The 17,266-nt window shown below is 43.9% G+C and overlaps 1 protein-coding gene across 1 annotated transcript in view; it reads left to right on the forward strand.

Annotated features, from left to right (window-relative positions):
* ANGEL2 (angel homolog 2) overlaps positions 1-17,266 on the forward strand; it is a gene marked incomplete at its 5' end in the record, with an annotated part of 83,860 nt that overhangs the window by 5,435 nt on the left and 61,159 nt on the right. The window contains one exon of the mRNA XM_082250987.1: positions 12,328-12,455. Coding sequence (XP_082107113.1) covers positions 12,328-12,455 — 128 coding nt within the window. The remainder of the gene's footprint in view (positions 1-12,327; positions 12,456-17,266) is intronic.

Here is a 17,266-nt window from a genome sequence, read left to right on the forward strand (position 1 = left end):
CTGGGGGGGGGGGGGGACAGCGCATGGGGGTCACCTGCCTGCGGTCAACAGGTAAACTGCGTGATCAACATGTTGCCAACCCCTGCTCTAAGGTGTTGTGTTAGAGGTAGTTTTCAAACACATACCAGATGCAGGAAAACAATGCCTGTTGACATGAGCCCTATGTGCTAAAGGCAGCAGTGCATTCTGCTTTATATCCAGAGGTAGCATTCAACTGTACACTCACCTAAACAAGAGAAAAGTTACATAGTAGTTGAGGTTGAATAAAGACAATAGTCCATCCAGTTCAACCTGTGTAGGTTTGTATGGCCGTAAACATCTCTCATACCCCTTAATGTTCTGATCCTTGAGATGTACGTCCAAGAGTCTTTTGAAAGTAGCCATACTTCCCGCAGAAACCACCTCTTGTGGTAGAGAATTCCACAATCTTGTAGCCCTAACAGTAAAGAACCCCCTGCGTTGCGTGAGGTTAAAACGCTTCTCCTCTAATCGCATTGTATGCCCTCGAGTCCTCATGCAATCCTTGTGACTGAATAGCTTTTTTTCTATGCTGAGATCACCATGGAGGTATTTATAAATTGTTATCATGTCCCCTCTCAGGCGTCTCTTCTCCAGGGAGAATAAATTAAGCGATTGTAGACGCTCTTCATAATTAAGGTCCTACAATCCCCTAATTAGTTTAGTTGCCCTTCTCTGGACTCTCTCCAGCTCCATCACATCCCTCCTGAGGACTAGCGACCAGAACTGGACAGAAAACTCCAGATGCAGTCGGACCAGAGTTTTATAAAGTGGAAGGATTATAGTTTTATCTCTGGAATACATCCCTTTCTTTATGCATGCTAATATTCTGCCGGCTTTGGCAGCTGCCGCTTGACATTGCATGCTATTGCTTAGTCTATCCTCTACCAAGACTCCCAGATCTTTCTTAGTTTTTGATTCCCCCAAAGGTTAACCCCCCCCAAAGTGTATTGTGTTTTTATGTTTTTAGTCCCCAAGTGCAAAACCTTACACTTCTCCACATTAAACCTCATTTGCCATGTCGTTGCCCACTCTGTTATTTTGTTCAGGTCATTCTGTAGGATATTTGCTTCATGCTGAGCAGTTATTGCCCTGTCCAATTTGTGTCATCTGCAAAAACTGATATAGAACTAATGATCCCGTCCTCAATGTTGTTTAAGAATAAATTGAACAAGGTTGGTCCCAGGAGTGAGATCGCTGAATGTTGCCTGAGCTGCAAAGAATCTCATGACTCATTTCAACAGAATCCATAAATGGTCCAGGGGTAGACTAAAGGAACAAAAAAAAATTGTCCCCTACTGCAACCTTATTATTTTTTATAACAAGGATATTTGCACTTGCCCTTTACATCATTTCTTAAATAACCCTTTAACCACTTGCCGACCGCCGAGACTATATACGGCGGCGGTCAGCCCCTCCCAGGCAAAGTGACGTACCGGTACGTCACTAGCCTGGGAGCCAACAGGGGACAAGCGCGCGCCGCCGGAGGCGCGCTCCCGCCCCCGTTCGTTCACTAGGAAGCCCGCGCGTGTGACCGGCGGACCCGATGTCCGCCGGTCACTCGTGATCGTCGGCTGTGAAGGGAGAAAGGCAGGCGGCTAATGTAAACAAAGCCGCCTGTCATTCTCCCCTGTGTAAAAGCACAGATCACTCGGTCCTGCTATGTAGGACCGTTGATCTGTGCTGTTACACACACAGCCACATCCAATGACAGTTAGAAACACGCCCCTAGGGACACACTTAACCCCTCCCTCTCCAATAAAGTTAACCCCTTCCCTCCCAGTGTCATTTTTACAGTAACAGTGCATATGTTTAGCACTGATTACTGTAGTAATGTCACTGGTACCCCCAAAAGTGTAAAAAATGTCAGTCAAGGGTCCGATCTGTTCGCCGCAATGTCGCGGTCCCGCAAAAAAAAACGCAGATCGCCGCCATTACTCGTTAAAAAAAAAAACAACAAAAATCTTTCCCTTAGTTAGTAAACGCAATAACTTTTGCGCAAACTAATCAAAATACGCTTATTGTGATTTTGTTTTACCAAACATATGTAGCAGAAAACAAATTGGCCAAAAAATGTTTTTACATTTTTTTGGGGGGAATTTCATATAGAAAAATGTGAAAAATATTGTTATTTTTGCAAAATTGTCGCTCTTTTTATAGCGCATGATCAAAAAAAAATCGCACAGTTGATCAAATACCACCAAAAGAAGGCTCTGTTTGTGGGAAAAAAAAGGACATCAAATTCGTTTAGGTACAGCGTCGCACGACCGCGCAATTGTCCGTTAAAGTCGCGCAGTGCCGAATCGCAAAATACCCCCTGGTCAGGAAGGGGGTAAAATCTTCCGGGGCTTAAGTGGTTAAACTCTCTAGGTTTTTGGGATCTCCCATTAGCCATCCACAGCACACTCAGCTGGATGGATAATTATCTTCTCCTAGTCCTATGTAGCCAGGAATTCTGAGAAGTAGTGCAAGCAGAATATCTCAGAGGCTGCAATGAATAATAAGAGAAATAGGAGAGGTAAAGCTATGTGTTTTTAAATATATTGTTATATACAGTTCTCCTGTACATGTAAACCTGGTGATGATAGTTAGGGCTCTTTCAAGCAGGTGTCTGCGCTGTGTTTTTACTACCTCCCTGGCCGCCCACCTGAATCCTAACATTACAGCCTGACAGGACTGTACCCATGCTGCATCTGTGGCATGTTTAACTCGGGGTGCACCTGTGCAGGGGGGCACCGCCTGTCAAACTCGCCCATTGAGATCAATGGGGGTTGCACCGCAATCATTAGCCAAACACTATTGCGTTGCGGTTGAGGAGAAGTCTTGTAATGTGAAATTGCCTTTCAGCAATACAAAAATAAAAAGCAGTTAAAAAAATTGGCATCAGGAGGCAGCAGTAGCACCTCCCAAACACTGCTGCTCTACCGCACTTTAAAAAGCGATCCACTGAGGTAAGCACTGCCGCCTATCTGAAAGAAGCCTGAGGCTTATATCACAGACTTTTTGCCTAGTAGTGAAGCATACTTTGGGGGCTCAATATATTCATTCATTGCAATTAAAATGATCAAATTAAAAAGGAATACTCTTCATTTGATCAATTTACCCAGCTTTTGATTAATTTCAATGCTAGGAAGTCGATCGGCTGTAGTGGACTTCCAATCACAAATCAGTTAATGTCTGGAAACGATTTGCCACACTAGAAGGCATTCTTATGGTAAATGTATCTATCTTAGATTAGTGTTGATCAACTATAACTGCAGAAAGTTTGAGTTTAACCACTTAAGCCCCGGAGGATTTTCCTGCCAAACGACCAGGGGGAATTTTGCGATTCGGCACTGCGTGACTTTAACAGGCAATTGCGCGGTCGTGGGACGCTGTATCTAAACGAATTTGGCGTCCTTTTTTTCCCACAAACAGAGCTTTCTTTTGGTGGTATTTGATCACCCGTGCGATTTTTACTTTTTGCGCTATAAACAAAAAAAGAGCGTACATTTTGCAAAAATAACAATATTTTTCACATTTTTTTATATGAAATTCCCCCAAAAAAAAATGTAAAAATCAAAATTTTTCAAAATTTTCGGCCAATTTGTTTTATGCTACCTATGTTTGGTAAAAAAAAATCGCAAAAAGCGTATTTTGATTGGTTTGCGCAAAAGTTATCGCGTTTACTAACAAAGGGAAAGATTTCTGTCATTTTTGGTGTTTTTTTTTTTAACGTGTAATGGCGGCGATCTGCGATTTTTTTTTTTTTTTTTTTTTTTTTTTTTTGCGGTACTGCGACATTGGGGCGGACAGATCGGACCCTTGACTGACATTTTTGACACTTTTGGGGTTACCAGTGACATTTCTACAGTAATCAGTGCTATATATATGCACTGTTACTGTAAAAATACACTGGTAGTAAAGGGGTTAACTTTATTTGGGAGGGAGGGGCTGTGTGTGTCCCTAGGGGCGTGCTTTCTACTGTGATTGGCTGTGGCTTGAGCTGTAAGGACACTGATCTACGGATCTACATAGTAGATCCATGTGATCAGTGTTTTTACAGCGAGGAGAATGACAGATGGCTTGTTTACACAAGCTGCCTGACATTCTCCCTCTCCCCCGCCGATCGCCGAGTGACCGGCGGACATCGGGTCCACTGGTCACACGCGCGGGGGGGTCCGTGACCGCGCCTCCGCGGGCGCGCGGGCGCTCCCCAGAGCCTCACAGGCGAGCGACGTAGACCTACGTCACTCTGCCTGTGAGGGGCTGACTGCCGCAGTAAATATACTGTGAGCAGTCGGCAAGCGGTTAAAACAGAATTCCATGTGCTTAAAAATATTACCTGGATTTTTTTCTAACAAAGTTTCAAACATTCCTATTTATAACATGTGCTCCTACAACTGCCTACATCCCAGTCTTCTGCTCATTGGGGATAAATGTGGGTGAGAACATCTAACATTGCCACTGTATAACCCAGTGGTCTCCAAACTGCAGCCCTTTGCTTTCTTTTTTTTTTGGCCCTTGGGGCACTATTTCATTCCCTGACACCATGGAAGAGGCACAATTCCTGCCAGTGACACCAATGATGGGGCACCATTTCTGCCAATGACACCAGTGATGGGGCACAATTCCTCCCAATGACACTGACAGTGGGGCACAGTGCCTCCTAATAAGATCCAAAATGGATGGTGGCCCAGTAACCAAAATGAGAAGACGCTGGATGCAGAAAAAGACCGGAAGTTCGGAGTGAGTAAGGGGAGCATTGACCTTGGATCACTGAAAGATTGCTTGGTAGGGTGTAAGCCTACCATAATGTACACGGATGATATGCATACATGGACGTTATGGCAAGAGCTACAGTGACCCACAGAGGATTAATGCCCCGTACACACGCATCGAAAATTGGCAGGGAATTTTCGTCCAACGTCCGATCTGCCGATTTTTGGCTTGTTAGTATGATGCTTCCGACAACCGACTCCGACTTTTCGGCTGCAAAAAAATCTGGTGTGCAGACTATAAAATTTTTGTTGGCCGTCAAAACACGTCCGATTTTCGTGCAGTCAGTACAGATTTCGACAGGGAAAAATCTTATGAGCAAGTCTAGGCATGCTCAGATAAGAAAGAACACAAAGAAAGCAACCCAACACATGACATCACTTCTGAAGCAGATTTTTGTTGGGCGAGAAAATTAGTGTGCAGTCTAGGCACATTCCAACCAAGAAAACACAATTCTGGACAAAAGTCGGACGATCGGTCGGCCGATAATCGTTGCGTGTGTACGGGGCTTTAGTTCCACTTTAACAGCAAAGATCTCATCAACAGAGATATTAACAAATGGTCCAAATCGCCAAAAGTAGTACAGAAACTACTTTTGGAGATCAGTGCGGCGCAGCAAAGTCATCGATTCGGATTGTGCCATTGCCAGCAATTGGCTCTGATTTGACATGTCATATCGGATCAATGTGAACATGGACTAAGTGTGAAAACTACACACTCCATCATTACACTAATCACTAAAGTCACTAATATGACACACAGGGGTTGATTTACTAAAACTGGAGAGTGCAAAATCTGGTGCATCTCTGCATAGAAACCAATCAGCTTTCAGGTTTTTTGTCAAAACTTAACCACTTAAGCCCCGGAAGATTTTACCCCTGACCAGGCCCTATTTTGCGATTTGGCACTGCGTGACTTTAATGGACAATTGCGCGGTCGTGCGATGCTGTACCTAAACGAAATTGATGTCCTTTTTTTTCCCACAAACGGAGCTTTCTGTTGGTGGTATTTTATCACCTGTGCGATTTTTACTTCTTGCGCTATAAACAAAAATTTTGCAAAAATAACAATATTTTTCAAATTTTTTTTGAAATATGAAATTCCCAAAAAAAAATGTAAAAATCAAAATTTTTTAACATTTTAGGCCAATTTGTTTTATGCTACATATGTTTGGTAAAAAAAATCGCAATAAGCGTATTTTGATTGGTTTGCACAAAAGTTATTGCGTTTACTAACTAAGGGAAAGTTTTTTGTCATTTTTGTTGGGTTTTTTTTTTAACGAGTAATGGCGGCAATCTGCGATTTTTTTTTTTTTTTTTTTTTTGCGGGACTGCGACATTGCGGCAGACAGATCGGACCCTTGACTGACATTTGTGGCACTTTTGGGGTTACTAGTGACCTTACTATAGTAATCAGTGCTATACATATGCACTGTTACTGTAAAAATGACACTGGCAGGGAAGGGGTTAAGTGTGTCCCTAGGGGCATGTTTCTAACTGTAAAGGGGCGTGGCTAGTGGTGTAACAACAGAGACATATGATCCTACATAGCAGGACCGTATGATCTCTGCAGTTACACCAGGGAGAATGACAGGCGGCTTTGTTTACATCAGCCGCCTGCCTTTCTCCCTCTCCACCAGGAGATCGCGGGTGGCCGGGCGGACATCGGGTCCGCCGGTCACACGCGCAGGAATGAGCGGGAGCGCGCCTCCGGCGGCGCGCGCTCGCTCCCCAGAGCCTCACAGGCTAGCGACGTAGTACTAGGTCACTTTGCCTGTGAGGGGCTGACCGTCGCAGTAAATATACTGTGGGCGGTCAGCAAGTGGTTAATGACCAGGCCATATTTTGCGATTCGGCACTGCATTACTTTAACAGGCAATTGCACGGTCGTGCGACTCTGTACCTAAGTAAAAGTTGATGTCCTTTTTTTTACCACAAATAGAGCTTTTTCACATTCTGCTATATAACATTCTCAAAAAAAAAAAATATATATTTTTTTAACATTTTAGGTAGGCCAATTTGTTTTCTGCTACATTTTCAGTAAAAAAAAAAAAAATCGCAATATGCGTATTTGGTTGGTTTGCGCAAAAGTTATCGCGTCTACTAACTATGAGAAAGAAAAGACAGTATGGATGGAGGGGGGGATTAGGGTCTTTTTAATCAGAGATTATAATGGCACCTGCCCCCATATACAAACAATGGACAAAATTCTAGCAAGGGCATGGACCTGTCCCTAAAAAGGGTCAAGACTACGTCCCTACAAGAAGAAAAGGGGGTTTGAATGTGCCTCTACAAATAGTCAAAGTTTGGTACAGGGGTCTGCCCTTTTGTCTCTCTGGTAGTGACTGGCCGTCACCATATCTCGAATAGATTTGTTTCTCCTAAAAGTCATATTCGGTTTAGTATCTACAAAGTTACTGAGGATTTTATCCTCTGCCAAGAGATGCCAATGTTTGGCTATAATACTTTTTAGTTGGTTAGATTGAGAACAATATCTCGTGATCATTTTCGTTGGATTTTGAGAGTTTTGACATTCTCCTTAAAAAAGGAGAAGGTCTCTAGGGCTGTTTTTTGCTTTTTTGTATGCTTTTTTAGTGCTTTTCCTACTATATCCCCTCTGTAGGAATCTTTTTTTGTAATTCTAAAGCTTCTTTTTCAAATTCAGTCTCTTCCGAACAGTTTCTACGAATCCTATAATACTGTCCTATTGGTATTCCTTGAATTACATGTCTTGGATGGCTGCTATCTGCATGTAATAATGCGTTTGTGGCAGTTGGTTTTCTATAGAGTGTGGTTGCAAGTGTATTATCCATGCTTCTATAGATCTCAAGATCTAAAAAAGGAATCCTGGATCTATCAAAAACATAGGTAAAGTGCAAGTTGAAATCATTTACATTCAGGATATCTATGAATTCCTTTAGGATGTCGAGAGGACCCGACCATAGGATGAATATGTCGTCGATATATCTTTTCCAGATCTCTATATATGCCAGATATATTGACATAGATTCTTGGGCAAAGAGCCACCGTTCCCACCCCCCCAGGTACAGGTTGGCATATGATGGGGCGCATTTAGTCCCCATCGCCACTCCCTGTACCTGGAGGTAGTGGGAACCATCAAACACAAACACGTTATGTGTCAAGATAAAAAATAATAAGTCCGAAACAAACTTATTTAACCTTCTATGGTCGAGTCCTCTCTCATCCAAAAAGGATTCAACAACTTCCACACCTCGAGAGTGTGGAATATTTGAGTATAGGGACTCAACATCTATAGATACCAGATAAGTCTCCTCTTCAATCTGTATGTTTTCAATCGTTAATAGCATATGCATAGTATCTTTTAGATACGAGGGTAACGACTCTACATGTGGGCGAAGATATGCATCTACATACGAACTGGCATTCTGTGTAAGACTATTGATGCCCGAGACTATGGGACGGCCGGGGGGATTGGTGTGATTTTTATGCATTTTTGGAAGTGCATAAAATGTAGGCGTTGTGGGTTCTTTAATAATCAAAAATTCCATCAAGTCCTTGGTTATAATTCCCCATTGGTGGTATTGATTTAGGAGTTTTAGGAATTCTCTTTGATTCTTAAGTAACTGTAAACTGCTTACTCTTGAATACCAGGCTCTATTGTCAAGAATGTTGTTGCACATTTCTGTGTATTGTACTTGATTTAAAATGACAACATTTCCGCCTTTATCCGCAGACTTGATCACAATATCTTTGCGTTCTTGTAAGTTTCGTAGAGCCTGGTATTCAGTTTCGGACAGGTTACTAGAGTTTTTTCGTATGTTCATTTGTTTAATATCCTTTGTTACCATATGAATGAAAAGATCAACTTTAGGATTGGTTTGACTCGGGAAACGTTTAGACTTTTTTTTAAAAGTTTGTACTGTTTGTTGTGTTGTTCCTTCCGAGGTCGAGGGTGGGCCGGGTCCGAGTGTAATCGGACCCAACTCATCCTCAAGCTCGGTCAGGATTTTAAGCATCTTATAATCCTTTTTGGACCAATCACGCCAAGTTTGAAGAAGACCACCCATAGGGGCTTCTTTTTGCTTGATTTTAGGGCCCTCAATTAGGGACCTAAAATTAAGCTTTCGTGCAAAAAGATTAACATCTTTTATAAATTCAAAACGGTCTATGTCTTTTGCCGGACAGAAATTGAGCCCTAGACCAAGTATTTTAATTTCCTCTTCGTTTAATTGAACACCAGAGATGTTAATGACTTGTAGAGAGTTTGTTTCTTGATTTAGTTTTTCTCTTCTGTTGTGGGTATTTTTAGAGGGCCTAGAAGTCCTAGTGTCATTTGTTCTAAAAAAGCATTGTCCTGAGTATTAGGGGAGTTTCTTTTTGGGATAGTTCCACAGTGTGTTCCTTGAGCACTTGCTGATAATGTGCTGGATCCACTTGCCATTGGGTTTTATTCGGGGGAATTAGCCTATCCCTCTCATTGCCCCCCCTGTGGGCTACGTGGTGATTCACACTCTACATCATCTCCCCTTTTTTTATTATTTTTCTTTCACATTCATCCCTTTTCTCTTTTCCTTTTCCCTTACCTTCTCCTACTTTTCCTTTTTAGTTTGTGGGATTCAGTTCCTTGTCTTTCTGACAAGCAAAACATAAAGAGATAGTTAAGTAGAAACGTTTTTCTCTTTCGCTTTGTTATCTAAAGGAATCTATAATATATGAACCAATATACTAACCAGCTATATCTATGGGAAATCGATTTTTGATCTACCTATATAATTTTGAAATAATTAGAGTAAAACTGATGTGTTCAAGGCTAAGATAACAATGTAAATAACATACAATTGATAGCTGCAAATAACAAACTGAGAATAAAAATGTTATAAGACATATGTGTATATTTACAAATCTAATAACTGTTTTATGTACCTTTTAGATTATTAAAGACTGAATCTTTGTTTACATACTTTCCCTTGCTGGACCCTGAGAAAGCGCATAATGCGAAACGCGTAGCTCCAGCATTTTTATCTGAAATTGTACTAATCCTGTCACTATGTATTGACGATTCAATCTATTAGAGTGATATACTTTTTGTTTTTACTATGTATTAATAAAGATTTATGAATTTTTTAAAAAACAATTGTGTACCGTTGTTATGTTACATGAACATGTGCATACTTTGACTATTTGTAGAGGCACATTCAAACCCCCTTTTCTTCTTGTAGGGACGTAGTCTTGACCCTTTTTAGGGACAGGTCCATGCCCTTGCTAGAATTTTTTCCATTAACTATGAGAAAGATTTATGTCATTTTTATTGCTTTGTTTTTTTTTTTTTTAACTAGTAATGGCGGCGATCTGCGATTTTTAGCGGGACTGCGAAATTGCGGCGGACAGATTGGACCCCTAACTGACATTTTCAACACTTTTGGGGGTACCAGTAACATTACTACAGTAATCAGTGCTAAAAATGTGCTAAGCATGCATGGGATAGGCATAAGGCTATCCTTCATATAAGATAGGGCCAGGGACTATTCATAGGATTCAGATATATTGGGCAGACTAGATGGGCCAAATGGTTCTTATCTGCCGACACATTCTATGTTTCTATGTTTCTATAAAATATGCACTGTTACTGTAATAATGACACTGGCAAGGAAGGGGTTAACATTGTGGTTGATCAAGGGGTTAAATGTGAGCCTAGGGGAGTGATTCTAACTGTTGGGGGGGCGTAGCTTGTGAAATGACCATAGAGACGTGATCCTATATAGAAGGATCACAGGCACTCTGTGATCATTCCAGGGAGAACGGTCAGCTGTGTTTACAACAGCTGACCGTTCTTCTCTATCAGCAGGGAGTGATCGCAGGTGTCAGGCGGCAATCGGAGCCGTCGGCCCCGTGCATCGGCTTCCCGCTGCTGAGTGGGGGCGGGAGCGCGCGCTCGCCCCCTAGCTGCCTCCAAGCGACCGACGTAGCCCTATGTCGGTTAGCCTGGGAGAGCCACACTGCCGCAGCAAATAGGCGGCGTGTGGTCGGCAAACGGTTAATACCTGTGTGCATGAAGGCCTACAGACTGAAGGCAAAATACTGCCTCCCAAGAACACGAAAAAAAAAAAAATGTAAATTATATTTTTGTATAGTAGGAAGCCCAGGACAACAGCCATTACTATTACTTTATAAATTCAGCCCAGGACTGACCCTGGAATGAGGAGTGTTCTATCAGAATACAGAATAAGGCCCCTTTCACACAGGCGGACCGTTCAGATCCGCCTGTCCGTTTTTTTGGCGGATCTGAACGGTCCCCCCATGCATCTCTATGGGGGATCGGATGTCAGCGGAGACATGTCCGCTGACATCCCATCCGATCCGTCAAATCTGGACGGATGGAAACCCTATTTTCCAGCGGATCGGATCGAATGGGATCGGATGAGAATGGACCAACGGTCCTTTCCCATCCGATTTCCCCCATAGAGATGCATGGGGAACTGACAGCTGTGTCTCCGCACACCGGACGGAGACACAGCTGTCATCCTCCTGCTCAGCGGGAGATCGGCGGATCGATCCCCCGCTGAGAAAAACAGAATCCGTCCGACGGACGGAGTGTGTGAAAGGAGCCTAACGCTACCTATCAGAATCTGCAACCGGAAGTGACATTCGGACAGGAACAGCTTACTGCGCATGCACCATGCGTTCCAACATGGACGCTATGCGTTCCAATAGGTTTCCGAATGTGACAGACTACGAAGCAGCGGCGGACCTCTTCTTACTCCCACGCATGTCTTGGATTTTTCATTTATTTTAGCAGTAAACTCATCTTAAAGACTGAATAACAGTATTGCATTTCTATTATTATTGTAATATAGTAAATATAGCGAGAAACCTGCAGGTAGAAAGTGGCGACGGCCATCTTGGTACACCCTGCGCCGCTCAGCGACAAACTGATTATATAGTGAAATAGAAATTTCCCTTGGTTGCTGTGAAATAGTCTATTTCAATATATAAGGTAAGTTTACTGCTAAAATAAATGTAAAATTCAAGACTTACCTGGGTGCAAGAAGATGTCCACCGCTGCTTCCTGTTCTGATTACATTAGAAAACCTATTGGAACGCATAGAGCCCGTGTTGGACCGCACGGCGCATGCGCAGTAAGTTATCGTCTGAACGTCACTTCCGGTTGTAGGATCTGATAGGAATAGATATTCTGATAGAACAACGTAGCACACAGTACAGTGCACAGTTTTCCCTGTGTGAGCGACTTCCGGTCTGTACCCGGGGTTCACTTCCTGCGCACCTACGTCATGAGCCGAGATCTCCGTGAGTTATATTTTCATAGACCTGCCCGGTGTTCCGTGAGAATACGAGGGTAGGCATTTCTCACGGGTAGTTTTTTTTCACGGAACACCTGTGTAACGTTACAAAACACTGCCCCATGAAAATTCCCTACCCTTCACAGCTATGAGCATGCGCAGTGGGAAGCGGCTCAGCTGTTCCATGACGTATGTACACAGGAGCTGACGAGAGTAGGGATTTTTCACGAGGTAGGGTTTCTTAACTTTACACACCGATACAATGTAACCAGTTCAGCTGTGCAACCAATTAGAAACCAGAACCGGCTGACCAATGCAGAGCGCTGTTACACTGATCTCCCGGCATGCTCCGCTCTGTCATGGAGGCTGTGCTGTGTGTGTGTTGTCCAGCCCGAGCTCGGTGAGGGTCAGGTGAGTGTAGGGGGGGAGAGGACACCGGGCCACATAGGAGGGGGATGGAGGAGGGTCCCAGCCTGGCACATGACGAGCTCCAGCTGGACAGGAGAAAACAATCAATGTGTTATTACTAATGGCTGCTGAACATGGAGAGAGGCCTGCAGGGCCTGTGTGTACAGTGTTATTATAGAAGGGGTATCCTTGGTGATTAGCTCCGCCCAACAAGTTTTGGAGAGTTTTATAAGAATTATTTATTCCCATATTTGTGTGATTTCTGATAGCGATACTAAGATGTGTATATGAGAGAGAGAGAGCGATTAGTAATGGCTTTGTGTGCACCCAACATTGAATAGGTCCTCCGTTTGCTGCCATAACAACCCTGACCCATGGCGGGATGGACTGCACTAGACCTGGGAAAGGTATGTGATAATACACTACATTGCCAAAAGTATTGGGACACCCGCCTTTACATCAACTATTTAAAGTTCCACTCATTTCGTGTTTATTAACCACATGCCGACCGCCGCACGACTATTTACTGCGGCGGTCAGCCCCTCACAGGCAAAGCGACATAGGACTACGTCGCTAGCCTGTGAGGCTCTAGGGAGCGAGCGCGCGCTGCTAGAGGCGTGCTCCCGCTCGCTCACGGACCCCCCCCCCCCTGCGTGTGCCCGGCGGACTCGATGTCACTCGCAATTGTCCGTTACAGCGGGAGAAAGGCAGGCGGCTAATGTAAACAAAGCCGCCTGTCATTCTTCCCTGTGTAAGAATGGAGATCAGACGGTTCTGCTATGTAGGACCGTTGATCTCTGTTCTTACATCTCAAGCCACATCCAATCACAGTTAGAAGCAGGGACACACTTAAAGCGGAGTTCCGGGCACAGAATCCTTTTTTTTTTTTTTTTTTTTTTGTTACCCCCCAAACAGTAACCCTCCGACCTTTATATATCCGCTAATCCTGTTTCATATAGTTAAATACGAGTTAGGCAAGCATTAAATCTTACTTTATATAATTTATGCAGAGCGCCGCCTTCTTTGTCCTGGTGAGCCGAGTCCGCAGTGGGGAAAGGTCTGCCCTGCTTCCTGCTTCTAGTGGGAGGAGGGCGGTGAATCCAGCGCGAAATCTCGCGCATGCCCAGTACTATGCGATCGGCATAGTACTGGGTTTCCATAGGGACGGCGGCTTGGAGGAAGTTGCCGCCCTTATAAAGCCATTCTCTTCTTTTAAATATGGCGCCGTCCGCACTGTGCTCCGCCTAACATCGCGTCATTTCCTGTTTGGAAATAACGCGATGAGAGGAGCGGCCGGCCGTCTACATCACTGCGCATTGCATCCTGGGAGCGACGAGTAAGAGCTCCCAGGACGCATTGCGGGACAGGAAGTCACGGCGCGGGCTGAGGAAGGAGGAAGTGGATGTAAAGGTGAGTATATTACCTTCTGAAATAAGGTAAGTAAGGAAAAAAAAAAAAAGGCCGGGAATATCCAATTCTTGTACAGGGAACGATAAGGAAGCGGATGCCATTAAATATAAAGACATGATTTTGTGCCCGGAACTCCGCTTTAACCCCTCCAATAGAGTTAACTCCTTCCCTGCCAGTGTAATTTTTACAGTAACAGTGCATATTTATAGCACTGATTACTGCAGTAATGTCACTGGTAACCCCAAAATTTGTCAAAAATGTCAGTCAGGGGGCCGATCTGTCCGCCACAATGTCACAGTCCCGCAAAAAAAATCGCAGATCGCCGCCATTACTTGTTAAAAAAAAAAAAACAACAAAAATGACAAAAATCTTTCCCTTAGTAAACGTAATAACCTTTGCGCAAACCAATCAAAATATGCTTCTTGCGATTTTTTTACCAAACATATGTAGCATAAAACAAATTGGCCTAAAATGTTAAATTTTGATTTTTACATTTTTTTGGGGGGGGAATTTCATATAAAAAAATGTGAAAAATATTGTAATTTTTGCAAAATTGACGCTCCTTTTTTTGTTTATAGCGCATGATCAAAAAATCGCACAGGTGATCAAATACCACCAAAAGAAAGCTCTGTTTGTGGGAAAAAAAGGACAACAAATTTTTTTAGGTACAGCGTTGCACGACCGCGCAATTGTCCGTTAAAGTCACGCAGTGCCGAATCGCAAAATAGGCCCTGGTCAGGAAGGGGGTAAAATCTTCCGGGGCTTAAGTGGTTAAAAGTCAACAGCTCCAAGTGTATCTGCTGACTTTTAATAAACATAAACTCACCTGTCCCAACAGTCCGGCGATGCGGCCGCCCGATGCCTTGCTCCTCTCCTCTCGGCGGCGCTGACATCTCTACTGTGGGCACCCGGCTGTGACAGCTTGCGGCTTCACAGCCGGGTGCGCACTGCGCATGCGCGAGTCGCGTTGTGAATGGCCGGGCAATCTTCTGGGACCTGTGACGTGTCTCAGAAGAATGCAGAGAGGGGGAGAGGAGAACTTCCGCTCAAGCTGCCCATGCGGCCCGAGCAGAAGTGGGAGCGGGTACCTGTCAAATCTGGTTACTCACTCCCCCCCCCCCCCCCCCCCAAAAACAAAAGACATGCCAAATGTGGCATGTCAGGGGGTCCACAGTATTTAAAGCGGAAGTTGCACTTTTGGGTGGAACTCCGCTTTAAGTCCTCGTTCACATTGAATGCAGGTTTATAATCGTATGAGTTCATTTCAAACCCGCATTTCAGTGTGAGTTCGGAGGCAATGTGAAAGACATCTGCGCAAGTTCATGCACAGATGTCTATTGAAATCTAATCTCCCCCCGAAGTCTCCAACAGTAGTGCAGGAACTACTTTTGGAAATCAGTGCGGCGCTGCAAAGTCAGTGATGCACCGATTGGGACAGTGCAGTTTCCAGCAATAGGCTGCAGTTTTGGCGGTCAAATTGCGCCAATGTGTACGGGGGCTAATGGCATCCCAGTTTTAGTCTGTAGGATTCAATATTAAAACGTAACTTCACCCAACAGGGGGAAGTTCCACTTTAAGAACTCGTCGCCCTGGGGGGGGGGGGGGGGGGGGGCAGGTACCCTGATTTTGACAGGTACCTGCTCCCACCTCGGCGCTGGGAACGGAAGAAGTTCTTCCTCCCTCCCCCCTGCAGTCATCTGTTACACTGACAGGTCCCAGAAGACTGCATCCACCAATACAGGATGTGCCACGCAACTCGTGTATACGCAGTGGGTGCCTGGCTCTGAAGCCGCAAGGTGTCACAGCTGGGTGCCCATAGTGAAGATGCAGAGGGAGGAAGAAGGCGGCTGATGTGAGCTCACTGCTGGACCATGGGACAGGTGAGTGGCTGTTTTTTTTTTTTTTTAAAGTCAGCAGTTACACTTTTTGTACCTGCTGACTTTTTTTTCTTTTTATTTTTTATAGGTGCTTTGAGTGCCTCTTTTAAGTTGAAACAACCAATTCACCCAAGCGCTCACTCCGATTGGGATGACAGGCGTGCCGCACTCCTCAGGTAGGTCCTTTTTAAGTTGGCCCACCCTTTGCAGCTATAACTGCTTCAACTCTTCTGGGAAGGCTGTCCACAAGGTTTAGGAGTGTGTCTATGGGAATGTTTGACCATTCTTCCAGAAGCGCATTTGTGAGGTCAGGCACTGATGTTGGATAAGAAGGCCTGGTTCACAGTCTCCTCTCTTATTCATCCCAAAGGTGTTATATCAGGTGTCGGGACTCTGTGCAGGCCAGTGAAGTTCCTCCACACCAAACTCGCTCATCCATGTCTTTATGGACCTTGCTTTGAGCACTGCTGGTGCGCAGTCATGTTGGAACTGGAATGGGCCATCCCCAAACTGTTCCTACAAAGTTGGGGAACATTAAATTGTCTAAAATGTGTTGGTATGCCTACACCTTAAAGGCTAAATTCACCTTTGTTCACTTTTTTTTTAAATTTAAGCTTCCCTATGTACCAGTATAGGATCAATGTACTTATTTTGCAAAAAAAAAATCACTTTCTATTAATTCACTGGTCTACCTAACTTTCTTTATAGCTGTTTAAACACACAGCTCGATTACTTCTGCCTTACTTCCTGGTCAGATTTTTATTTTCAAAAACCGAGTTTATTAAACTGTGAAAAAGTACAACAAGCACCATAAAGTAGGAGCATATAAAGGTACAAAACCACATATACAGTAATGGACAGGCAAGGCATCGAAGTTCAAAAAAATAAACCCAGGAGGAGAGATAAACATATCCCACACCACCCCCCCAACAAAAAAAAGGAAAAAAAGAAAACAAAAATAAAGGTAAAAAAAAACCCAAAAACTCCGCCCCCCCATAGAGAGAGGGTCCCCCACAGTCCAAAAAGCATCAGTCCAACACCACATTCCTGGTCAGATTTTAGGCCATGACACAGGAAGTAGTTGACCAGCTGAGGGTAGATGATGTAGATGATACAGTGTGCTAATGAGATCAGCTGTTCAACTCCTTCCTGTGTCATGACCTAAAATCTGACCAGGAAGTAAGTCAGAAGTGATTGAGCTGTGTGTTTAACTACTTAAGGACAGGACGGTTTCCCCCCTTAACCACTTAAGCCCCGGAGGATTTGGCTGCTAAAAGACCAGGGGGTTTTTTGCGATTTTTTTTTTTTTTTTTTACTGCGTGACTTTAACGGACAATTGCGCGGTTGTGTGACGTTGTACCTAAACGAATTTGACGTCCTTTTTTTCCCACAAACAGAGCTTTCTTTTGGTGGTATTTGATCACCTGTGCGATTTTTTGATCATGCGCTATAAACAAAAAAAGAGCGTCAATTTTGCAAAAATAACAATATTTTTCACATTTTTTTTTTTATATGA

The sequence above is a fragment of the Pelophylax lessonae genome, assembly GCF_965119305.1.
Source record: "Pelophylax lessonae genome assembly, chromosome: 3".
NCBI lineage: Eukaryota > Metazoa > Chordata > Amphibia > Anura > Ranidae > Pelophylax > Pelophylax lessonae.